We start from the raw sequence: 27,304 nt of genomic DNA on the forward strand, positions 1-27,304 counted from the left end.
AACTGCAAACATAAGAGTCCAAGCATCATTCTAAAATATATTTATTTACAATTATACAAGCAATACATAATTATATTCTTGTTGCCAAAGAAAATGTAAATTATAACAGATACAGGTAACTGAATCCCCTTGCCCGTCATTACTCCAACCCTAACCTGACTGCTTCCCAGAGGGAACGACTGTCACACTTTCATGTGTATCCTTTTAGGCCCTTTGCTGTGTTATTCCCCTCTCATTACGTCTCACACACTGTTGCGTGTTCAACACATAAATCTATTTGCACCCTTTTTAACTACTATACAGAAATCCACAACCCAGACCAATCGTAATTTAGTTTCTGTGACGCTAGTGGAAGACATTTACGTTGTTTCTGAGTTTTCACTCTTATAAACAATGTACAATGGATAGTTCCCATATTGTGCATATCTCTCTCTGCACATGTAGAGCATTTAGGAGGACTGACATCCAGAAGATGAATATTGAGTCATTAAATTGGTTAAATTTTAACAGACACTGCCAAACTCTCCCCAGGGAGGGTTTTTGAAAACTCTAGGGCTGGGGGGAACAGGGAGAGCAGGAGAGAGGAACAGAGATGCCCACAGAGCCCCCTACACACCCATCTCGGAGCCAGGAAAGTCCCTGCTGCTCCCCCCTACGGTCAGCATCTCAATAAGCACTGCCCCCCATAATCAAGAGAAAAGGGGTGGAAGCAGGGGGCCCTCTGAGTCCAGAAAACAAATCCACACCTAACCCCAGAGACAAAACTGCAGCTATGGAGGTCTGGACTTTGTTTTAGATGGCAAATACGGTTATTGGCCCACACTCCCTCCCACAGAATGCAGGGTCTGATAGAGAACTCTGTGCCCCCCTGAGAGGAGCAAGGCCCACTGACAGTTCTCTCCTGAACACAGAGATGCTGAAGTTTCTATTAAGAGGACTAAATGCCTAAACAGGCAGAGCTTTCTAGCCAGACCACTCATCAGTGGGAAGATGTGCTTACGGCCTAAGTGAGCACCAAATCAGCTAACTTCCTCTTGAACTTGTGAACCTGGAATAGAGTGGTGACATATCATATGCAAATCCAACTACGCTCATGGCTGTTTTCTATAAATCATTATTAAAAGCCCAGTGAAATTAGAGTTTACGTGTGTATTCTTCATCCCACACGATATATTATATAACTATACCTAAGCGTCACAGCACAGGGTTTGCTCATTCCCTGACTCATTCATATCTACTGTGTACAGGTACTGTTCTAGGTTATGGAGATTCAAGCAGCGAATAAAGCAGGTTAAAAAATCCATGCTAACAAGGAGCTAACTTTCTAGCGAAATACATGCTGTACACACAAAGCCATGTGTGCTCTGCTTTATGGATATTTCAGGCATTTTCATGGTTTAATTTCAACTATCCATGATTTTGCCTTAGGTGGGACACAAGAACCTAATATCCTCCGAAAGACTGAATCCTACCAAACCTATACCCTCAAGATTCTGAGAGCCCCTAGTCACTTGTTCCCCAATCCTAGTTCTGAGAACCTGGCCAGGCAGACATTTCAGTTTCTGGCCCAGCATCCTTCCCATTTTACACTGGACCAGGAATTGGGGGTCCCAAGGAGCAAAGAACTGGGGTACCCACACACTCATTTTCTCCATCCCCACTTCTTCCCAATCACCAAAATGCTTGGTTTGGCTACCTAAAAAGAAGGGCTGATTTTTTTTTTTTTTAACCTTTGAATGATTTACCATGTATTTCAAAAGGCCAGGAAGAGTAAGACATCATACTGTTGAACGTGTCACATTGAATTTATCCCTACATTGTTCTTGCCTAGTCAACCCAGTACATACGAGCTCACACAGCCCAGTATTTATTTGCAACTTAATCAGGAGCTCCGGTACCCTCAGCACAAAGTTTAGGCCATTCAAGTTTCCCCTTCAGGGAGAAGGGGAGAATAACTGCATATGACATGCACAGGGCCACTGAGGTCTACCACAGGCCAGCGAAGCAAAGGACAGCGTGTGGTAGCTCCTGTTCATGTAAATAGGGAACACAGCCACGCTCATTTGCTGGCCTTTTGTTTTGGCTGCAGAGTTGAGTAGTTGCTAAAGACCACAAGGCCCTCACAGCTGAAACGTGTACTAGCTGGCTCTTTACAGGAAAAGTCCGCCCAGCCCAGGACTAGGAAGTAGAGCAGAGGAGCTGCGCTGAACTGCCGCTGAAGCATGAATTAGCATCTCAAAGGCAAATGACAACTGGCGATGACTTACTCTACAGATCATAAGTCAAAGGAGCAGCAGAGACGCGACTGGCGGAACTTGTGCTTTAAGAGAATTAAATCGTACACCTCCCATATGTCATTTTCAGAGCTGCAGCTTAAGGATTTTAAATTATCTGCCTGCAAAAAAAAAAAAAAGCTTTGTGGAGGAGGTGGTGGAGGACATGTCTGTGAGTTCAGTGCTTTTTTTTCTGTGGGTCAGAAGCCCTCATAGTAGAAAAAAACCTCACATCTGTTATACAAACATGGCTTGTGGAACCAAAAATAAAACCCACACTGATGAAAGCCGGCATGTAGAGAGATAATTTTAGACTTAATTTTAAGACTGTATAAACGGCCTCACTGAAATTTAAAAACCACACCCCCCCCCCAAATACCCAACCCCCCTTGTGATTAAGCTCAACCCTGCTTTAGAGGGCAACACATTCCAGTCCCTTGTACAAACCTCCTTCCTCACCTCGGCTCCCAGTCTCCCATGAGGACGGGGAAAAAGCACTCCTGAGTTCTAACGTCACCCCAAAGGTCAACAGAAGGGACAGCTAAGCTGACACCACCATCTCCAACAGTTGCTAACGGAATTCAGATTATTTTTAACTATGCAGCCTAACGCTGGGGGCACCTTCTTTATACACTTTCCACCTGAGGCCCAGTTCTCTAAGGACAACTAACTGTATGTTACTCACACCCACATCCCCTGCACCTGCCACAGTGCTTCGCACTTACATAGGCAGGAAAGAAAGGAGGGAGGGAGGAAGGGAGGAAGGAATCAATTACGTGACTTAAAAGATATTTTAAAACATGAACTCGGATTACAGCTTAACCAAGTAACACGATCACCCTTTTAAACTCTGTTATCAAGTATCAAGACTCAACTATTCACAATATTTATATTTCCTGCTCCCAGCGATCTGAGGCTACTGGTGTGTATTGTGCTATTTGTTCCCTCTGGCCCCATTTTTATAACAGAGCTGTTTCCAACCATAAGCTCTTGTCTGTCCCATTTATCTGCAGAGGGCTTCGCAGTCCCGTCTATGGACAGTTGCTTAACGGGTGCTTTTGATGGTCACAGAAAAAAGGGTCAGGAAAACTTCAGTTCTCACATCTTATCACTGTACCCCTCCTACAGTTGGATGGATCCTGAAACAGAGATCCTGTTAACATCCGACGCTCCCCCAAAGCTTCTGGGTAACGGATCCTCCAGACAGAGGACGATAACTATTGTTTCTTGTCTTCTGGCTCCTGGCAAGCTCAGTATTACTGGACTAGGATCAAACCTCTTTGTCTCTGGTTCAGACTCAAAAAGGCTCTCAGCAGGGTTTATATTAGTTCAAATCACTGCCTGTAGAACCAAACTATTTTCCACCATCACTCTCCCCGCATTCACTGAGCGCAGGAGGTTGGGTCCTGAGCCATGAGAGAAGCGAGGGATGGGAGGGCTGCGGGGACTGTTTTCTCCAGGTGGTGTTACGCCTGGATGAACTTGAGACCTAAGATAAAACTGTTTGGAAACATGTGTCCCCAGAGTCACCCCAACTTAGAGAGGAGGGGACCCACAAGATTTAAGAGGTGGAACCTCACTGCCAGCGCACCCCAGGGAAGCTCTGATCAGGCCACGGTGAGAATTTTCCCTCCGTGTTCTACAAAGAACTTGAAGTTCAATGGCCCAGGCCCACCTTTAACCTCAGAAACACACTCGTTGATACACTGGACACATATAAGGTACAACAGTACAAAGAATTCAGCTGCTGTTCAGAGCGAGGACTTTTGAAAAGCATTCTATCTCAGCTGGATTAAAAAAAAAAATACTCCAGACTCAAATAACTGGGTCAGCAATTTTTTTTTTTGGCGCTAATTCAGCACTTGTTCTAACACAAAAGCATAAAATGTCAGCTGAGAATGGAGAGCTCTACTCCCTAGAACTTCAATGCATGATAGCAACACCTGACGCTGGGTCTCAGGTACACAGTTCTCTTAACATTCAACCAGTAAAGACCAAGATCAAAACAAGAGCCAGACTTTGCAGCTTCAGCATGAATACCTGTCATTCTATGCTGCGACAAACTACATGGTGTTTGGGATCAAACTGGAATATTTTTCATTGCTGCTGTTTGTTTACTTTGAAAAGATAGTCACACCAAACACAACTTGAAGGCAGGTTCTATTTCACATGCAATGCCAACGAATAAATAAATACTGGATTTGTGGTTGCCCCTATTTTCTATTTCAGACTAGCCATCATCCCTAGAGCCCAGCTTCTGGCTTTACAAAGGGAAGGAGGCAAGTGGGGAAGATAAGCTAAGAAAGCCACTGAGGGCCCGAGGTGGTACTATTTCCAGAGGAAGTACTTCTCCCTCACCACCAAGTCCAGATGAAAGATCAGGAATCAAGAGGAAGGATAAGTTTGCTAAGACTTCTTCTGCTACTTCTGTGAACATCTGAGCAACAGCCAAACCCAGTCATACAGGCCGGAGAGGCACCCTGGCTGGGGACCAGCAGTCCTGGGTCCTCATCCCAGTTCTACCTGGTGTCACGGCCTTGGACAAGCCACCTCACTGCCCTGCGCCACACCTCTCATCTGCCAAATGAGGGGGTTGGTTAGGATTATAACTTGAGATTCTTCCACTTTAAAATAATGTTTTATCCAAATTATGCTCTAAAAAGAGAGCAATATTTTATCTGCATGACACTTACACCGCATAGTATCTGCTGTCTCTTCACCGGGCAGAACACTTATGAATAGGAGCTGCATCCTTTTTTCCATTTCTTATCTGTTTAACTAGATCCTTTAACTAGTAACTTTGTTTCATGTATTTTTTTTTTTTTACCCCCTGTGACTGGCACGGGAATGGGAATGGGAGGGCTTTCCCAAAACCAATACTTATTCTAATGTTTTCATATTCCTAATACTGTAGGTTAAAAAAAGTAGAGTAGCTCATTACCAAATTTCAGCATCTCTAACATGCTGGATCAAAGCTCTGTCAACTCTAGGAACCACCGAAGTATGGTCAAACGTCACCGTGAACTGACCACAGGGTGTACTCAGGAGAGCATTTTGAAATCTAAGTCGTCTCTAAGGAAAGTAGCTTCTGTGTTCATCTATAGTTGCTACACTGTGGGAACTCCAGAATTTGAAAATGGAGTATCATCTGGGAGACATACAAGTACCAACAGCATCCTCATGGGGTCACCCATGGGATTAGTCATCTGGAGAAGGAAGTCTGAGGGGAAGTGAATGTGTGAAGCTAGGGACACGGGGACAATCCAAGTCTAAATAAGACAACTGGAACAGGACATCAAGGAGCCTGGTGGGGTCGAATCAGGACTGCCTGAACGCAGAGCAGAAACCCAACCCTTTTCTGACCTGCGGGGAAAGCATGTGGTCAGCACTGGACCTGGAAAAAAGGGGGAGAATGGATCTGTCCCCAGCACTGTCCTGAGACAAGTGTGCCTCAACCAGCAGATAAACATTAGGAATAACCAAAGCCGGAAATGAAAGCACGGCCGAGGGAAAGCAGGCAAAGGAGAAGGGCTCAGGCCAGGAAATGACCACTACACTCGGCGGGGATGGATAACCAGATGTGGATATGGCCTCGGAACGAGCCTGGCTATAAACAGTCCTCCTTTATTTCATTTTCATCCATCTGCTTCCACATAATCTTATGTTAATACAGCTAATATACATGAATTTCCCATTACCACATCTCCTTCTCCTTCTTTTTTTTTTTTTTTTTTTTTTTTTAAGATTTTTATTGATTGACTGATTGCTATGTTGGGTCTTCGTTTCTGTGCGAGGGCTTTCTCTAGTTGCGGCAAGCAGGGGCCACTCTTCATCGCGGTGCGCGGGCCTCTCACCATCGCGGCCTCTCTTGTTGCGGAGCACAGGCTCCAGACGCGCAGGCTCAGTAGTTGTGGCTCACGGGCCTAGTTGCTCCGCGGCATGTGGGATCTTCCCAGACCAGGGCTCGAACCCGTGTCGCCTGCATTAGCAGGCAGATTCTCAACCACTGCGCCACCAGGGAAGCCCCCTTCTCCTTCTAATGAACAGTGAAAATGACTGAGAAATACAGACCAAAGCTAATTTATATATCACCTCTAGGGAATGTGTTGAGAGAGACTGGGTTTTCTGAATCAATAGAGAAAAGTCCTTTAAGTCCATCCTGCTACCTCTGTTCCAGGGGCCTAAATCCACAGTTGGCAGCCTCAACATCCATCCCTGTTCCCCTTCCCTGGCAAATTTTGGACTTCATGATAACTGTAGAAATCGCAGGTAGGATACCTACTTAAGATTTTTTTAAAGGGGTGGGGGGAGGTGATGACTGTAACTTGGGAATGTAACTGAAGGAGGGGCAGATTTAGATCCAATCAGCGTCCCACCTCCACTTAGTCCTGAAACTGAGTGGTCCATTGAGTCCAGTGGACCAAAGTGACCAGAACAATTTCTAAATAGTTACTTGGATAAAAATGCCAGATTCCAGCGTACCAAGGGTAGAGGAGTGATGGCAGAGACAGGCTTCTCGAGCCCCGGCCTGGGGCTGTGCGTGAACATCTGCAGAGACCACCCGAGCACACTCAGCAACCTCCCTACTGCTCACCGTCAGCGGTGGGTAAGACGCCTGGTGTCCGTTCTGACATTTACAGCCTTTTCAGAAACTCGTGAACTCAAAGAGTTTAAGCTATTTCAGGAGTTTCAAATCCAAATGCTATTCTTGGGGGGCAAGAAGTAAGGGTAAATGTATGGGACCTGATGTAAGTAAACATCCAGTGATGGCGCCTGTGGCGAGCTACAGCATGCCAGCCCCTTCCGCAGGCAGCCAAACGCACATTAGAAAAAGAAAAATCTGCTGGCCAAACAAGAGCCTGTAAGCCAACTTAACAATGCCTGAGCTAAGAGATTTCCAGGCGCACCTGAAGTCTCTGGGTGTGGCACTGCCTAGTGGGGGACGCTGGGGCATCAGGGGTTCTACCATCAAGAGCTGGTTTTCATTAAGTCCAGGGAGAGAATGGAATTCAGAAGCTGCTTTTAAGACACTGAGGAGACTGCAGCCCTCAGCCCCCCTCACCTCTGGGTCCTGTCAGATCTCGTCCAACCCTCCTTTGAAGTCCACTCTACCCTGCACCATTATCATCCTGTGCTGAAAAGAATGGAAAAACTCTTTTCATCCAATCATAGGAATGGTTCAATTTCCACATTCTTACTCACTCAGGGGAAAACTGACCCAAACCCACCAGCAGAAAATAATGTATAAAGCAAACCATGTCTCCAAAAGAGATTCAGTAAGAGTACAAACAAAACGTTAACACCTTTTAAAACAACTGAAGGAACAAAAAAAGATTGCTATCAAAAACAAAGATCATAGTAGTTTCTCCTCTCAATACAAGGAATGATTCTTCAAGATTTAAAATTCAAGCAAAGAAACACACTAAAACAACAACACAAACACGTCTTCCACGATGTGGAAGATATGTTTTGGTTCTGGAAGAAAAAAAAAAAAAACGCAAAGATCCAGGTGCTACCTACCACCCATGTCGATGACTCAGAGCAGCCTGGGCACCAAGGCGAACGCGGGATGGAGAAAATGGATTCTTCTGCTCAGGAACCTTTAGGGCTCTTCTTCCCTCGGCCTGGCACACAGCTCGCAGGGAAGAAGCCCTGAGGGCCACATAGATGCCCTGTCCCCCCTTTTCCAATGCAGGCTTAGTCTTAGGGGCTCCTATCCCACAGGAAACAAGAAGAGCCTTCCTTTCTCCTCCCTCCCCGAATGCCCGCGCAGCTCCCTAAGACGCCCAAACTCAAAGTGTCATCGCTGGTCTCCACACAGAAGTTACACCTTGATTTAGCGGTGCCGGTCAGGAGGCCTAAATCTCTCGCCCATTCTGTGGTTGCTGTTCTAATTCTAAAATGCATTTTTAATCCCCACAAGCATCAAATATCTCGAGACTGTTCCTGCGTGAATTACATGGTCACTGACAAGAATGACCTGCAATAAAATGGCTGGTATGTTTTGAGATGGGAAAAATGCTCCAGGAGAAGACAGAAGTCGCGTCCCATTCAACCAGCACAGCAGAGCCAAAGTTCTCACGGGAAAGAGGAGTTTCCCGAGAGAGAAGAGGCGGGACGAAGTCTGGCCCAGCAGCTCTTTGCAGTTCCCTCTCGCTCAAACTACAACACAGGCCGCATTGGGAAGCCAAGGCAAAAACTGAAAACAACTGAAAAGGCGCTGCCCTGTGTTCAAAATCCGCACACCAAAGGCCACGTGGCTCCGGACGGAGCCCCGGCCACCGCGCAGGAAGGCAAGGGTGCCCGGTAGGAGGCAATTCCGCTCTCCCATCTGGGCTGTTGCAAGGATATGTGCTTGCCCTCCTCCTGTCACACCCTCAACCATCTCCCCAGGCCAACGAGGAGGGAGGACTGCAGCAGAAGCCCAGTGTGCATCCCCCAAGGGACCTTTCAGCGCCGCCCTCAAGCACCGCCTGAGGGTGAGGCCAGCCTCTATGCTATAGGCCCAGAAACAAGCTGACTTGGTGACCAGCTGGCTGGCCCCCTGTGAGGCCTTAGACATGGGAAAGTGTTGGTTTCGCCAACAGAGGCCTCATTCCCTATGCAGGAAGCCCAGCCAAACCATTTTCAAATAAGTACCTTCAGGGGACAGGCATAGAAACATTTACAAGAGCCTCTGTGAGGCCTCAGGGTTGCTCCTTCCCTCTCTCCCTCCCTTCCTCCTTCCCTCTGCTCTGACCCCAAGTCACACTGCACACACACCACTGCTGGGCTCACCTCCCTAAGTATCTCTGCCTGTTTCTATGACAACAGCCTCCTACTCAAGAATCTATAATGGCTTCCCACTTGCCATGAGACCACGGCCAAATGCCTCACCTCAGCACTGAAATTCCTGCAAGTCATTCTAGCTGCCCATGTCTCCTCCCTCTCCTTCTACACATGCCTTGTCCTTATTCTACCTACAGAGCCTAGTCACTAAGAACTCAGTCAGCCTGGATTCAAATCCCAACTCCACCACTTAGAGCTGGAGACCTTGGGCAAGGTACTTAAATGACTCAGTACCTCAGTTTCCTCATCTGTAGAGCAGGGATAATACTGCTCAGGTGAGTACAGTGGTCATGAACTGAGATGATAACGTAAAATGCTTAGAATAAAACCTGGTACATGGTATCACCCAACAGATATTAGCAACTGAAATATTCATCATTATCACACAAGTCACTTCTTCCATGAAGCCTTCCCTAGAAACACCAGTCAACACCTTCTGTTTCCCTTCTTTCTTTTCTTTTTTTTAAATCTTCTGTTTCTTAAATGTCCTATGAACAGTCAGATACTGACTGGAGTTGTTAGGGACTGTTCCATGAGGCAGGTTACTTGGATGGTAATCAAATGTTAAAATTATTATTATGAAAGTCATATCCTAGAATAGGTCCTGTGGTTCCCAAATTAACTTTACCTCCAGTCACAATGTTTCTGATGGGTTCATCTCTAAGCGGTACTATACATTTGTAGTTTCAGATTGTGTTTCTGGGATCCAAAGGCTAATGCTACGGAGACTGAAAGCTTCTTAAGAGCACCATGGACACACTGGCAGTTCCTATCACAGAGACACACTGGGGCCTTTTTTTTTTTTTTTTTTTCCCTTCCTTCCTTCCTTCCTTCCTCTCTCCCTCCCTCCTTCCCTCCCTCCATCCTTCCTTCCTTCCTTCTTTATTTATGGCTATGTTGGGTCTTCGTTGCTGTGAGCAGGCTTTCTCTAGTTGCGGTGAGCGGGGGCTACCCTTCGTTGCCGTGTGCGGGCTTCTCATTGTCATGGCTTCTCTTGTTGCGGAGCACGGGCTCTAGACGCGCAGGCTTCAGTAGTTGTGGCACGCGGGCTCAGTAGTTGTGGCTCGCGGGCTCTAGAGCGCAGGCTCAGTAGTTGTGGTGCACGGGCTTAGTTGCCCCATGGCATGTGGGATCTTCCTGGACCAGGGCTCAAACCTGTGTCCCCTGCACTGGCAGGCGGATTCTTAGCCACTGCGCCACCAGGGAAGCCCCACACTGGGTCCTTAAGCCAATGCTTGTTCATTTAAAAAGAGAACATTAAGTTACCTGAAGAGCTAATGTAAGAAGTGGGAGATTAAACAGACCTTCAGAATAAGAGTTAAAATCTACCCTTTCAAGTATTCCTCCTCTCAAACTTCTTATCACAAACATTTAAGATTAAACCAAGTTAAGAAGAAGAGTGGAAAACACCACCGAGATGGAGTAGGACCTGGTGTAGACGAACAAGGCAGCCTTAGCCCTTGGTCTCCCTGCCTCCAAACTTCCACAGCACTTCATGCATCCTCTCATAAGACACAACTGCTACCTGGTTTTAAGCCTCAGAAGACTTTATACCTGTCTCTGGGTTAGAAGCTCCTTTTCTCTCAAGTTTGAATGCCCCATGGCTCCCACTGCAGGGCCTTACTGAGCAGAGATCCACTGTTTAAAGCAATCAGAGGAGAATCTAAATTTCACAAGTTTTCACATTAGTTCCAGTATATTCCAGATCATACCACCACAGTTATAAAAGCATTACCCAACAGAAAGCTTCAAAGGGACTACTTTAACTAACGGATAAGAATATAACAAGTGCTTCTAAAAACATGGTTGTTCTGAAGCCCTTGAGTGCATTTAACATAGTCTGCAGTTTCAGCAGAAGGTTGGGGAGAACAAACACTTCCTCAGGAGTTGCTCCTGGTGATGCCATCTCCATGCTTCCAGTAGGGCACTGCCCTGACCTCGCCCCCTCCTCACCCTGCTGGCCCCAGGAAGATGCAGTGCTCAGCACTAAGGCTGTGGGGCAAATGGGGCCTGGCTGGCTAGCCTTTCTTCTCCCGCTTTCCCTCTGAGGAGAGCTGCCCCCAGAGAACACGCCTGCAGCTCTTCCCAGCAAACCGTGCCCCTGCAGAGGAAGTGCTCCCTGGCTCAGGTGGGGTCCCCAGATGGGTTAAGTCTGACTCATTTTGGGGTTCAGTAGTAGGAAGACCACTTCCTTGCAGATACAAGTCACAATGTCTTACATCAACTTCCGGGGGGATAAAGGTGATGTTTGGCATCTACCCGCTGACATTGTAGTCTTTTTTGTCAATTTGTTCAAAACCTCAGAGGGGAAGGATGGTGTTATTTATTGGGCTCCCTCAGAACCCCCAACACCTCCCCCCATAATCAGGCCTACTATGAGGAAATTCCAGAAAAAGGCCCTATATGTGTCTCTATCAGCATCACGTACCAGGGATACCTTTGTAGACACTGGCCAGGAAATGGCTGGAAGCAAATCCATCCCTCACCCGTGGAGACACTCACCCCACAAGTGACATGTCCAGAAAAGTAAAACTCGTCCAGTAGCCCACTCCTCATTATCTGTGGGATTATGTAGGCTTTACCATACTGGCCACATTAAGTGTTTATATATAACAGCTGCTACTAGAGACACTGGCAGACAGCCTTAGGACAAGGGAAGAGAACAAAAGTCTACAAGAAAAGACTACACATCTAATCAGGAACGGCCATCAACAAGGCTAAGATGGGACTTCCCTGGCGGTCCAGTGGCTAAGACTCCGTGCTTCCACTGCAGTGGGTGTGGGTTTGATCCCTGGTTAGGGAACCAGGATCAGGGAACCAAGATCCCGCATGCCATATGGCATGGCCAAAAAGGAAAGAAAAACAAACAAAAAAAAACCCAAGATGAGGCCAAGACAACACACACAATCTTCTCCACCAAAAGCATCAGATGGCATCTGTCCTTCTACTACAGATAGAGATGGTGAAGGGTTCGCCCACTTGGAAGCACTGAAGAGGCTTCAGGGAAGTTTAGGGAGAGCAGGTATAACCCTAAATCACCCTGGGGTGGGTGGGCCCCATCCTCTAAATGGAATGTTTCCCACACACCCTCATCAACTGTTCATCAGGAGTAGGAAGAGTTGAAGGGGTGACTTACATGCTCCCTCATCTCGTTGGCCACGGTGTTGGACATCATGACGCAGCAGATGACGACGACCAGGATGAAGTAGAGCGCGTACATGAAGCGGGTGCTCCGGGACTGGCGGATCTTGGGGCAGCAGCCGCAGCAGTAGGAGCAGCCAGCATTCCCACAGCAGCAGGCCAACTAGGAAAGGAACACAGAACATCCTCTCGGAGCCTCTCCTTCACAAACCTGCTTACCCCAGACCTCTGCAGGTGAGCTACCATTCTTCCAAGGCGTCCTGCCCATAGGACACGTGTGAACAGTTGAGTGCGTGAACAAAGTTTTCGCCAGAATTGGTCTGACATTGTCTGTAATAAACATGATGGCTTGGGAGATGCCCAATACTTAAACAGAAAAGGCACACTTCACCTGAAGCACTGTGATCACTTAGACTAAAAGCAATCAGGGAAGAGCAAGAGAAGAAGCCAAGAACTAGAAAAAGGACTAAGTGAAGTGGGAAGGACGGAATACCAAGAAGTTGGGCCCAAGAAAGGGACCTGTCAAAATCCATGAGCCAAAGAATGAACTGCATGGGGGGGAGGAGGTAACTTGAAGCACAAAAGGCACAGGTGCCTCTTACACGTGTGTTGTTGACCACAGCTTCACGCCCCTAAGGGTAGGCTTTAGGCTAATGAGTGGGGCAGGATTGGGCTTTACTGGTCAATGCAACCGGACATAATTTTATTTGAGAATATTAAATGAAATAGGGGATTAAGTTTTCAGGTTTGGGTCTGGTGTTAATTTTTGTTTTTCTTCTTAAAGAGTTTGTTTTTTTAGAGTAGTTTTAGGTTTACAATAAAACTGAGGGGAAGGCACAGAGATTTTCCATATGCCCCCTACTCCTACACATGTATAGCCTCCCCCATTATCAATATCAGTCACCAGAACGGTACATTTTGGGTTCACTCTTGGTGTCGTATATTGAACAGGTTTAGATAAATGTATAATGACATATATGCAACATTATGTATCAGAGTATTTTCACTGCCCTAAAAGGAAACTAGATCTTTTGTAAGCCTGGGTTTGGGGCCTGGCTCTGCCACCTACCAGCTGTGAGCATTTTCAAGACTCAGACTCCTCATGTTTTAAAGTGAGGGTGCTAACAGCATGTAGTGTACTCGGTGGTCTCTCGGACAACCTAATCAGACACACCTGGTGTTAGGGAGGGATATCCGTTTAGCAAATAGGGAATAATACAAAAGAGATTACCATAAACCACGAATAACAACCAAACCTACATGTATTAACACTATATATAAAACATACCAATGCAATCTCTTGATAATGATTTAGCAGGAAGTTCAGAGCTTTGCATGGCTGCAAAACAAGCATCAATTAGAAGGCTACACTATAAACATCACTTACAGTAAGAAGAGATCACAGGTGTAAGACCACAACAGGTTATAATCGTAATGACGTTAGGACGGAGCTTGGAAACATACGCATTTCCCGAAATATTTCATCTACTTCATGGAACCGCCATCGTTGGAGCCCTTTGTCATTCTGTACTATTTCATTACTTAAAATTTCTTAATGTACTCTCTCCATCTTACATTCAGTTTTCTAAGCCATTTTTCTCAAGACTCTTCTTGCCTCAGAAGGCTGGGCTACTGCTTTGCAAGACAAGCTATTCTATCGGGCTGAGCTAACAGATCACACAAGTGGGATCCTAACACTGCTGTCTGTGTGGTGTTCTTATAGGCCACCTTCCTTTACAGTTCACTCATCCACATTCCCTGTCCCTGATTTTATTGATCCCTTTCCACTCATATGCCCCAGTTTTTCTTTTCTCTCCCTCCCCCGCTCCCTCTTCTCCACTCCCACTGGCTTAGCTGGCTTCTGGCCCAGACCCGCCTCCCTCCTCCTCTGCCTGCCAAATTCTTTCCAAACTGCATCATTCATCGGTTGCTAACTCTTTAAGCTCTACGGCCTTAGATAACCAGTTTTACTGTATTTCAGATGTGATCAAATATTTATCCTATCTGGAAAAAGAAATATTTAGAAGCAGTTGATACATCCCACGAGAGAACCTACCCATAGCAGAATCAACATTTACACTTACTATCTCCACAGAGGGGAAAAATGAACACATACAGACATAATGTCAGCCTAATTGGTCATTTAAAGACAAATAGTGACAGAGGAATGTGATCATGGAAAATGTGAAGAGAAAATCACATTGGTTTAATCCTACCCTGTCGTTAAAGCCATGTGTCATCGTATGGATCTAATTTTGTAAACTCTCCTTATTTTTCACTTTCACCCTACATATAGTGCCATGATATTTATATGTGTGTATACATATATACAGACAAGTGTACATGCATACACACATGCCTAATATTAGAATCAAAGAGCACTTCTCTACTAGCCTAAAAGTTATTTATGAAAGCAAACTATGCCAATCACCAATACCATAGTACAAGTGCATTATCTTAAGCTAAACGCTGATATGGAAGTGGAAATTCAAAACAGCATCCACACAAGCAATGTTATGTTAGCAGTGAGGAAAATCTCACAGCCCTGCTGACTTACTACTTCTTTCCGGCAGTCCATAATTTAGAATAAAATGGGTTTACCTTTTATTCCTTGCCACTTACAGCTTTATTACTGCAAGCATGTCACTCCCCTACTCTTCACCCTCAAAACTGGAGAAAGCAACTCCTGGCCAACCTAACTTCTGGGGCTGTCACAAGCTTGGAGAGAAGCGCCTCTGTCTTGTTACCCCCAACTCCAGAGGACCTAAACATTTTACTGAACAAGTCAAGGTATAAAAAACAAAGGTAGCATGTACAACACCAAGAGTGAACCCTAATGTAAACTATGGACTTTAAATAATAATGATGTGTCCATGTAGGTTCACTGGTTGTAACAAATGTACCACTCTGGCGAGGGACGTGAATAATGCGGAAAGCTGTGCGTGTGCAGGGGCAGAGGGTATACGGGAAATCTCTGTACCTTTCTCTCAATTTTGCTGTGAACCTAAAATATCCCTTAAAAATAAAGTCTATCAAAAAACAAACAACAACATATGAACAAAACAGTGCCCATCAACGGCTCAATAAATGTTGAATGAATAATATATGATAAAGTCATAACAGCAACACTCCTCAAACAAAAGGGCTGGCAATCCCACTCCACAGGGCCAAGGACACAAGTCATGTGCTGCACTTTGAATTTCTCACACCCACATTGTATCACAAAGAGTTCATTATTAAGGGCTTTAATTTGTAGATACTGCACACAATCTTTTTCCACAAGAAATTAGTATACATTCAAGAGGGACCCAAGACAATCTTTTGGGAGGACAATGCTTGCAATTCTTCTAGAAGTTCATCCTGCAGATATACTTACACAAGGGCACAGAGATTTAGGTATAAGGTTGTTCATTAAAAGCATAAAAACGGGGACTTCCCTGGTGGCGCAGTGGTTAAGAATCCACCTGCCAATGCAGGGGACACGGGTTCGAGCCCTGGTCTGGGAAGATCTCACATGCCGCGGAGCAACTAAGCCTGTGAGCCACAACTACTGAGCCTGCACTCTAGAGCCTGTGAGCCACAACTACTGAGCCCACGTGCCACAACTACTGAAGCCTGCACGCCTAGAGCCCATGCTCCACAAAAGAAGCCACCACAAAGAGAAGCCTGCGCACTGCAACGAAGAGTAGCCCCTGCTTGCCGCAACTAGAGAAAGCCTGCTCGCAGCAATGAAGACTTAACGTAGCCAAAGATAAATAAATTTTTTTTAAAAAGCATAAAAGAAGGTCTTATTCTCTAGCTACACAGGGGCGGAATAAATGAATTATGGACTATCCATACAATAGGACATAGTTTAAAAGAATAAGTCAGTGTTATGGGCTGAACTGTGTCCCTGCCCCAGCCCCTCCAGTCATATGTTGGAAGTCCTAACCCCCTGTATCTCCAAACATGACTTTATTTAGACAGAGGGCCCTTAAAGAGGTAGTTAAGATTCAATAAGGTCACTGGGGTGGACCTTAATCCAATATGACTGGTGTCCTTGTACGAAGAAGAGATTAGGACACAGAGACACACAGAAAGAAGACCATGTGAAGACACAGGGAGAAGACAGCCATCTACAAGTTAAGGAGAGAAGCCTCCTTAATCTCGGACTTCTAGCTCCCAGATCTGTGAGAAATTAAATTTCTGTTGTTTACACTACCTGGTCTGTGGTACTTGGGTTATGACAGCTCCAGCAAACTAAGACAGCCAGTATGCCTGGATATTTTATACGTATGCATATCTGTACGTGGGGAATATGTGTGTGGACACAAGACCGCTAACATCGATCACCTGGGCCTAGATGAGTGCGCCTAGATGTGGGGAGGAAACTAAGACAGCCATGTCTCACTGTTCTGCTCTCTTTTTCTGATTAGAAAAAGAAAACAGACTATTTAAGAAAAGTAACTAAGTTTCAAGATAACCATATAGAAGTATTTGCAATGTGGTATTGACTTGTGTGATTTCTTTCTTTCTGAAGAAACTTCCCCTCCCCCAAATATACTGAAAAAGAAAAAATTCAAAGAGCCGTTCACACCCTCTATCTAACTTCCTTCAAAATAGCAACAGTGTGGATAGCAAAGGCTTTTCTAAATAGAAGGTGCTTTGTCTTTGCCGGGGCAGAGTCCAAATGAAAGGACTAGCCAGCCTCTCGCTGCTACCTGGAGCTGGGCCTCCCCCTTAGTGTTAGTTTTCTTCTCCTATCTAAGGTGCACGCGCCCGCACACACACAAACACACACACACACACACCACCACAACCACAGTAAATAAATACACAGTCTCTCTCCTTGTCCTCCCCACTGGCCTTGGGCTGACAGTTCTTCTAAGGACTGATGCCAAGCACGTGAGGAAGTGATCACAGAAGCGAAACATGAGCTAGGGCTGGTAGTAACTTCCGGGTTCTTTTGTTAAACTAAAAAGCACAATTCCTTTATTACCTAGAATTCCCTGCTGACAACACCACCAATTGGAAATAGCAAAGAATCAGGAAGAAAGCCAAAGAGATGTCATAGAATCAGCACAAACACATGCCCATGTATCTTGTGAGAGTTCCCCTCTTCCCCCCTCGGGGCTTTTTTTCACAGTTCCAACAGGCTTGCTTAGGCCCACTGGTGGGAAGAGTAGAGGTCTGAGAAGCAGAAGGCCTGGATTCTAATGCTGTGCAGCTCTGGGTCTTGGTTTTCCTCACTTGCACATTGAAGGAGCCTAGGCAGATGACAGATGGCAGGTAAACAGGTTTCATCTGACGCTCAACTCACTGGCAGTGGTGGTCTTGAGGTAGGCTCTAAGGCTGAATGTCTCAATCCACGGGGAGAATGCAAGGACCAATGGGCACCATGTGAATGGTGGCACCCACGCTACAGTCTGGTCATCCCTGTAAGAGGTGATCTGATTGATCCCTACCATCCACAAATTCTTAGACGTTGAAAAATGACCTGCAAGAGGCAAGCACACTGGGTTAAACCCAAAGCAAGAAGAGAGGAAAATCCATCAGAAAGAGAAGAATTAAAAAGTGGAGCAGTCAAAAGCTCTTCAAGCAGGCGCGGGTTCTATGAGCATCACTCCACTGCTTCCTGGGCTACATTCTGCGATATTCAGCTCCCGCGGCAGTGAGATAACTCACATTCATCATAATGGCTCAGGCACCCCATTAACTCGGGTTCCCTTCATTCCACTTAGGAAGGCAAACAAGTTGCGTAGGACATTTCTGTCACAAGAATCACCCCAAACACGGATCACATTTTTTTCAGTTCCAATGCTTTAGTTTGGGGGAGCGTAAATCCCTCAGCAAAGTGGAAAACATTCATTCATTCAGACTTATTCCTCGAGAGCTCTGGACAGCCTAGTTGGCTTTAGCACGTCAAAACTAAGTTCAAACTGCAAAAGGAAAGATTGCTTCAAATCTGACACGGACCTTCATTCAGTCCCTTTTCCTGATTTGGAAATGCAGGAGCCCTAGCAGAACTGAAGAAAGACCTAAGAAATTGTCTGTTAATTACAATAATTACAATATTGTCCCTTAATAAATGGTGAGGAGGCGGGGCAGCAGTAAGGAAGTTCCTGAAAAACTGAAGTTGTTGAAGCTGCTGGAAGCAGAACCCAGGTGTTCCTGTGCGAGCTGGGGGTGGGGTTTAATACCAAGGAAACAAGAAAAACACACAAGACATAAAACCAGGTTCAGAACATTTTATTAAAGTGAACGGTGCTCTCTATCTTTTAATATCCATTTCCACATCTTTCGGTAACACACAATACTACTCATGCCATGTCACAGCCCACTTTCCTTCCTTCTCCTTTGAGGGTTTAGGATTATCTATGAATCACCAGCGGTCAGCAGAGAGGTAAGGAACAATTGATTCTACTTTGATAGCAGTATTTATTTAAATTCTGGACTACATAACCAATATTTTGCAGCTCATTCTCCTCACTAGATGCTCAGAAACAGCTTCCCACTGAGCTTATACAGATCTTTTTCTCCGCTACAGTCAGGAGGCAGAGGGAGTGGTAAATAGCAACTCTTGCCACCGTGGCACCATGTGCTGCCCTTTACCGGTAGCTATACGAGAGAATGATGGGACTTGAAAGCTAGGAGAATAAGAACACGCAGTTCCTCTGCTCAATAAAGGCGTATTTTACTGCACAAGAAATATAGGTGGCAAGTAGTCGTTAATTCGCAAAAGGATTGTGTTTTAGAAACCTCAACACATATTATACACGTGTTAGTAAGTTGGTTTGTTTGGAGCTTACAGTGGATTTCTCCCACACAAAAGAATATAGGGCAACCTAGTAAAGCTTACTTAAGCCATAATAATATTAGCTAACCATAGCTAACACTTATTAATCCCTTGCTCTTTGCAAGGTACTACAACTTTTTATATCATTAGCTGTTATATCAACCCCACCTGACAGAGCTGGTGAGTGGCAGAGCCAGGATTTGAATCTGTAGGCTCTTTGCCACTCTGCTCTATTCACTGCTGGTATAATACAGAGGGTGCACTGGACAGACAACACCGGCCTGAAACCTTGGTTTCCTACAGAAGGGAAATTGGCTGTGTGGGAAGGAAACAGCAAGTGAGGAAGCAGTTTTTCTCTCCTGCCCTCAGGGGTACAGTAAGCATTCAACAGATATCTGAAGAAGGCATCTCCCTCTGTGTGCCCCCTCCTCTCTCCTGGCAACCTCTGGCTTCACTGGATCTGGATGACCTCTATTAGAGCCCTGCCAGAGCAGCTCAACCACTCCCATTACCAAGCTCCCCACCTCACCCCCAAGTCCTACCCCACTTTAAAAGCCCTACCCCAATCCTATGGAAATAACCAGGCCATTCATTCACTCAACTAATGGTTATTATACTACATACCTACCTGTGCAATGTTAATTCCTGGGAATGCAGCAATAAACAACAGACCTTGTTTCTACCCGTGAAATGACTCTATGGGGCATTCCCCCAAACCCTCTGCTTTAGCTCCTCTCTGAAGTAACTAGATAACAGTATCTAATGCGCATTCCTGAGTTGCTTTGCAGATGTGAAAACCTCCACCAAATGAAAGACGTTAACTACCTGATGACCATGAGCACATAGCCCCCAGACCTACTGGTGCCTAAGGACTGGTAGTGTTAACCCCTGTGACACTGCCCTGTTACCTCACCATCAGCCAATCAGAGAACTGTGCACAAGCTGACCACATACCCTGTGACCCCCCCCTCCCTCACCTGGCCTTAAAAATGCTTTGCTGAAACTGTTCGGGGAGTTCGGGGTTTTGGAGGGGGCACGAGCCACCCGTCTCCTTGCGTGGCCTTGCAACAAACCTTTCTCTGCTCCAAACTCCGATGTTTTTTTGGTTTGTTTGTCCTCCCTGTGTGTCAGGCACACAAACTTGCGTTGACATAATGAGTTGTTTAGAAGAAAGGAACCTGGATGCTCCTTTCTGTACTGGAAGGAATACTGATCACTGACATAATGGTGCATTCATATTAATGAATCCAATGCACCCACTGAAATGACTATACAGGAAAAGTTACCGCCATGGAAAGATGTCCACACTGCATTAACTGAAAACAGTTAATAACACAACAGTATAGAGCATGATAGAATTTGGGGTAAAATTATAACAAGACATAGATCTGCAATAACAACAACAAAAAACAATCTAAAAGGATATACCAGGGTTTCCCTGGGGGCGCAGTGGTTGAGAATCTGCCTGCCAATGCAGGGGACACGGGTTCGTGCCCTGGTCTGGGAAGATCCCACATGACGCAGAGCAACTGCGCCCGTGAGCCGCAATTACTGAGCCTGCGCGTCTGGAGCCTGTGCTCCGCAACAGGAGAGGCTGCGACAGTGAGAGGCCCGCGCACCGCGATGAAGAGTGGCCCCCACCTGCCACAACTAGAGAAAGCCCTCGCACAGAAACGAAGACCCAACACAGCCATAAATAAATAAAAATAAAAATAAAAGGATATACCAGTATGTCAATGGTAGATAACAGAATTGTAGGATTATGAGTGACTACACTTTTCTGTATTTTCTGAACTCTTTGTAACCAGCACATATCTTGTAATTAGAAAAAAAAACACTTCAAGTTTCTCTTTTGGAAGAAAACAAAACATTTCTCTTCTACCTTACAGGTGGTAAGCACTCAAGTATTTGCTAAACGAATCAGCCAGCGAGTAAATGACATCTACTTCTGCTATGTGATTGCTAGAAAACAGCCAGAGTGAACTATCACTGTAACTGAGGCATAAAACTAGGAAATTCCACTCTGCTGTATTTTTAAGTATGGTTAAGACGGTGAATTTTGTTTTTACCTCAAGTTAAAAATTCTTTAACCCTTATAATGTTTTTTAGAGTTTAATTGCTATAAATAAACCTCTACTTGGTAGAATTTGAAGCAAATGAAAATGAAATAGGAAAAATTAAATGGCTACCTAAGAGTGCAAGTTAAACAAGAAGCTGTGTGTTTGCCTGGCCCAGAAATTGGCTCTTGTGTTTCCTTCATTTCAGGTTCTTAAGTTTTTCTCTTTTGAGTTCAGAGAAGCCCTTAAAGCTCCAAGGTTTTCACAATCTTTTCCATAACTGTCGCGACACGATTCTGGAGGACTGTCGGAAAGGAGTTTGGGACAGGAGGTTTCTCACACGTTTCCACATTCTAGAACGTGCTGGTTTCAACAGCATTTCCATGAAAAGCATTGTCAAGGGTCAGTGTCCTTCCTTCATGAGCACTGAGTACCCACTGCCACTGGGACCGAATCTGAAACGGGCAAAGGACAGGTCATCAACACCCACCAAGCCAGCACTGGCTTTTGGGTTATAACGAATCTGGACACAACCGTTCCCCTTGTTGGGAGCCTCTTTCTCACGAGGTTAGGGTTACTTACAGCACCAAAAGAATGCTGATCGAGTTCTCTGTTCTCAGACAGCAGTTGGATTCTTTGAGTCATTCCCTCACACCACCCTCCGCTTATGCATCTTCTAAAAAATACCACACTCGATACACTTTAGTAAGTTGGTGGAGAGGATCTATAAGGTTTAAGGTTAAAAGGTAAACTAACTCCGCTTTCTGGCAGTTCAACAGAAAACAAACACTCGGGGGAGACAGATCATTTACAGCAAAGTTTGTCAAACTCAGCACCCTTGGGAACCCCATAATTCTTGGGGGGATGCTGTCCCGTGCACCGTGGCATGTTTAGCAGCTTCCTTGGCCTCTCCCCACTACACACCAGTAGCAGCCCCCGCTCCTCTCCCTCACAAGTGGAGCCGATCAGAAATGTCTCAGACAAATGCCCTCCCCGCTTCTCGATGGAGCCAGACTGTCTGGGTTCACACCCAAGCTCCAGTGCAGCCTGGTTAAGCGTCCTTGGGCCAATTCTTTTTTTTTTTTTTAATTAATTAATTAATTTTTTATTATTTATTTTATTTATTTTTGGCTGTGTTGGGTCTTCGTTTCTGTGCGAGGGCTTTCTCTAGTTGCGGCAAGCGGGGGCCACTCTTCATCGCGGTGCGCGGGCCTCTCACTATCGCGGCCTCTCTTGTTGCGGGGCACAGGCTCCAGACGCGCAGGCTCAGTAGTTGTGGCTCACGGGCCCAGTTGCTCCGCGGCATGTGGGATCTTCCCAGACCAGGGCTCGAACCCGTGTCCCCTGCATTGGCAGGCAGACTCTCAACCGCTGCGCCTCCAGGGAAGCTTGGGCCAATTCTTTACCTCTCCAGGTTTCAATTATCTCATTGTTAAATGGGAATAAAATTACCTACTTCACAGGGTTGTTGTGAGGATTAAATGAGTCAGTTCAGGAAAAGCTCTCAGCACAGAGCCTAATACAGGGTACCCACCCACCTTCTCAAGAAAGCCACCTGTACTCATCATCTACATCATCAATACTCATGTCCCTCCTCCCCAGAGAGGCCCCCCTCCTTAGTCCATCAGGTAGATATGGAAAGAGGTAAAGATGGGAGGGGGATGGGATCAAATCATTACTACCTCACTTATAACAACGCTTTCATTTTTCTGCCCTAATGTGAAAGATAAATGCATCTCTTGAAGGAAAATACTTTCAGAAATAAAACTTCTGTGATCTAAACCCAGGAAAGCATCCTAGCAACTTGGGGGAAAGTCGTCATGTGTGTGGAAGCACTTCCCACGTGCCCAATTTATTTCCACTGAGGAACAAGCAAGACAATCAGAACATTCATTTGCACCCACTGAAGCCACAAATACCTGCAGCAGAACAGTTCTGAGAAAGATGAGTTAAGCAAGTTCTAGAAAAAAAATGGTGTAGGAAAACAAAACCTTGAAATTCAAAATGGAAAAGTGTAGGATGATGGGAAGAAAAGTGCTCATTAGGTTTAAACCATGTTTAAAAGTCAGTTTTAAGGCTTCTCATCAAAATGAGGGGGGGAAATCCTGCTTGTTCCACTTCATAATAGCTTATCAACAAGCAGTTAATGAAACACAAAGCCCAAAATTTGACTGATTGTGTCATGGAGATTATGCCACAATGAAGAAATCTGCCAAGCCCTTTCTAAGAGGTGCTTTACGCCAGCCCAATCCCCCGACGCTGCCAAGCCTGGTGATGGAGGCCACAGAGCCAACTAGATCCAAGTGTGCTGTGGGAAGGAGAACAGAAATGGGCTCATTTTACAGACAGTTCCAGTGGCATGACCTCAGAGCTCAGGTGGGCCAGCAGTTTCAAGGGGTTAGCAGTGCACTCCTTTCCCTACCAAGTGAAATCCCATGTGCAACTCCAATGTATAAACATATAGATGCACTAAAACACTACAAATGTTCTTACATATACATACAACACATATTTATCAAATGCTTACTAGTGACCAGGCACTGTTCTAGGAGCTAGTAGTACAGTCGCTGCCCTCATGAAGCTTACATTCTAGTCGATTTATATCAAACTTGGCATCCCCCAAATTCCACCCAAACTGGGACATGTCGCAGCACCTAGGTTGAAAACCTCTGATCCAGTCCAGTCCCCTCATTTTCCTGATATGAAATCCGAGGCCCAGAAAGGTTAGGTTATTTGACTGAAGGACAAATCTAGGGATGGGCATCAGTGGACCAGCAAAAAACACACCATTTGAGACAATTCAGCAGTCTGGAGGCAGGACGAGCTAAAAACTCAGCCTGTGGGTCCCACACTTCTGCATCCATAGCGCAATCAACTCACAGACACGCAAACCCACTAAAACATGGCACCGTAAGTAGTTTAAACAACGCTCTGTCGACTCTAGCAAGAAGGCAGTAAGTGTCTAAGTGTCTAGTACAGTTTGAAAGGTTTCCATCACAACACAGTTAAAGTGATGGCATTTTATGGCTCACGATGAGTCAGCCACAGATCTGAGCTCTCTGGAAGCTACGGGCTACGGCTGCTAAGTGGCCAAGCCCCTGAGGTGCCTCCCTCCCTACGTCTGAGAAGCAGGCGAGTCCCTCCCCGCATCCCTCACACAACCGCAGGGTCAACTGCTGGTCACTCTCCCTCCCCGCCGTAGGAAGAGGCCACGGCTCCAGACACCTCCGACCCCTGACAAGTGACAAGCTGGCTATCTCTGAAGGTGAGACTAGCTGCAGTGGTTCTGTGCAAGGACAGACTCTCACACGCCTCCTGCCCTAGATTTTCCAGCAGTCAGGATTGCATATAACCCTATTCTTTAGGATTCCCAAAATGCCCGATAGAAGGTGACGTTTTAAACCTGTTTTCACATAAATGAATAGAAGAACTGGAAAGAGAAATGTCAGACAAAGGCCTCTGGTTTGGAAAACCCCGTACCTGTAGGGCACCAGCCCTCAGGGGCAGGGAAGGGAGAGAGAAAGGGCCGCAGTAGCTCCTGGTTCTCACGGGGACCCTCCTACAGGGTCGCCCTCACCCGTCTCTCCACATGAAAGCCTGCTGGCCACATGAAAGGGCCTGGTCTCACAGCCTTTTCTCAGAGCTGGAGTAACAGCTGCACTGTTTTCCTGCAGCTGAGAAAACACCTCACAGTTGAGATTGCCGTTCCTCGGTCCCTCAAAGATTCAGGAAGCCTTCTTCCCAGCCCCCCTCTCCTTCCATCCCCGAAGTTTACCTCCTCCTCATACTTGTAGCTTGAAGAGGAAGGAATGAATAGGTGTGTACCCTTCCCCCAGGCAAATATCCGCAGTTAACTGCGTTTTTTGTTTGAAGAGCTGCCCAGGGGCCCAGTGGATCTTATCGGCAACCCGCCTACCCTCTTCTGAACCTGGGCCTCATGACAAGGCCAGCTGGCACCAAACCCTAGGTGACAGGGTTTGTGAGGTTGCTTTTATTCAGCGACAGGCAGCTTTCACGGCACCGGCTGGCAGAGAACTCTCACACACGTGCAACTCCCCCCTGCGACCGCGCCCCCATCCTGAGAAGCTTCCTGTTAATGTTCTTAAAATACCTCTGCAAAAGGAACCGAGGCCACACATGAAGGAGCCCATGAATCATATTTTTTTCTATCAAAATATCAACAGAAATGAAAATATTCTTATGTAGTCCCCCCCGCCCCAACCTTCACCTTCATATTTTTAATCCATCAGAGCACTGGCTGTGCCAGCAAGGAGGGCAGAGGGGAGTCTAAGGGAGGTTCTCCCAGAGGCATTCTTTTTAATGAAAGAAGTCACTTCCCAAGTTGGGAGTGGTGTTCCCTCTGCCACTTAAAACTACAAAGACAGAGCCCTTCTACTGGCCCTACACTGTGGAAGAACAGTACCCCGGCTTCAAAATCAAATGCCACGGATCAAAAAGCTAGGCTGACGCACATACTCAATGAACTGTTATTGGGCTGCAAGGTAAATAGGCCCAAGGGGTAGGCGGTTCAGGAAATGGACCTGAATTACTGTGATTTGTTCAGTCACACCTGGTGTTTCTCAAGCCAGCTGGGTGGAGTGGATAGGGGGTAGACAGAGTAGAGGGTTCCCTGCAGGAGTCTGGTCTGTCTCGCCCTTCCTTCCTTCCCCCAGGGAAATCCAAGGGTCAAGGGGCCCAAGTGGGGCAAATGCCAGGTTGGGGCCAGGGCAGGACTGACGGAGGGTGCTTCTGAAGCGGGACCCTCCAGGGAGAGAGAGGGAATCAGCCAGCACGAGGCCTGAGCGCCCACACAGGAAACTGGGGGAATGGGGGCAACAATGAAGTCGAAGTCACGAAGAAACCTTCCTGGCCCCTGACTTGGTGGTGGCAGGAGGGGGAGGCCCAGGAAGCCAAGAGCTGCTGGAGTGACAGGAGCGCATCTGGTGGGGATGTGGTGAAAGCACAGGACTGTGGACAAGAGCCTGGATGAGGGGATGGACAGAGGAAGTGCAGGAAGGCCCCCAAACAGACCAGCCCAGAGTAGACTAAGCCACAGACTGCTTCACAGCAAGAGCGGAGAGCGCTCGGCAAATTCTGAGGTGCCCGAGCTCGAGGTGCCAAGAGTGGCTCCCGGGCCAGCAGCGTGGGCATCGCTGGGAGCCCGTCGGGTCCCAGCCCCCAACTACTACTCAGAACTGGAACCTGCACTTATTCAATAATAAGCTCCCAGGTGATCTGTGGCTCCTTCAATGCTGTACCCAAGCTCAGGGAACTAGGGTGAGGGCTTTCCTTCTGCAGCGGCAGGGCCTGCCTCCTCTTCCACGGGTCTGGAACAAGCCAATGGCAGGTGCGGGTGTGTGTTTAAGGAAGACATTTCACACCCCTCTCAGCAAGTTCCCGAGCTCTCCGCTCAGGAGTACTCTTCAGGGATGGCAAATAGGGAACGCATGTTTCCAGGGGGATCAAACACTGCTTCAATATGACAAGATAAGGGAATTGCGACAGACAAGTATGCGGTCCCTGAAAAAGATGTCGTTAAATAATTTAATATGGGAAAATGCTCATGGACACATCCCTGGGAAAAGACAGAGTAAACACACTAAAATATTAACCAGAGCTGTGATTTTTAAATCATCTTTGTGTTCTTTACCTTGTCTTGATTTTTCCAAGTTTTCAACATTAGGATGAATTTCATAACAAGTTCTTTTAATTAAAAGAAAATTATACAAAATTTTAATCAGTGAAGAATAAAAGAGTAGAAGTCTTCTGACCCGGAAAAAAGTACAAAGCCCATTTAATTTGCTACCTTCCACATACGCTATGACTTGCTATCTAGCTGTCTATTTTATTTATAAAATTCATTCTAGGAATTCCCTGGCAGTCCAGTGGTTAGGCCTCCGCGCTTCCACTGCAGGGGGCACGGGTTCAATCCCTGGTCACGGAACTAAAATCCCACATGCCGCGCAGTATGGCCAGAAAACAAAAAAAAGAAAAGAAAAATTCATTCTCTTGGGGTACATTAAAAAAACAAGACAACCTTGGCAAAATCAAAGAATATCAGAAGGGAAGAAATACCATAAGCAGCTCATGCAGCTCAATATCAAAAAAACAAATAACCCAATCCAAAAGTGGGCAGAAGACCTAAACAGACATTTCTCCAAAGAAGATATACAGATTGCCAACAAACACATGAAAGGATGCTCAACATCACCAATCATTAGAGAAATGCA

The 27,304-nt window shown here is 46.1% G+C and overlaps 1 protein-coding gene across 2 annotated transcripts in view; it reads right to left on the bottom strand.

The window, feature by feature from the left end:
- The window catches only part of SERINC5 (serine incorporator 5), an 86,459-nt gene that overhangs the window by 36,976 nt on the left and 22,179 nt on the right, over window positions 1–27,304 (bottom strand). For both annotated transcript variants that reach the window (XM_082378011.1, XM_082378012.1), the window contains one exon: window positions 12,238–12,405. In XM_082378011.1, the coding sequence (XP_082234137.1) occupies window positions 12,238–12,405 (168 nt within the window). The remainder of the gene's footprint in view (window positions 1–12,237; window positions 12,406–27,304) is intronic.

This window comes from Balaenoptera borealis, assembly GCF_965194805.1.
Source record: "Balaenoptera borealis genome assembly, chromosome: 2".
NCBI classification, from domain to species: Eukaryota; Metazoa; Chordata; class Mammalia; order Artiodactyla; family Balaenopteridae; genus Balaenoptera; species Balaenoptera borealis.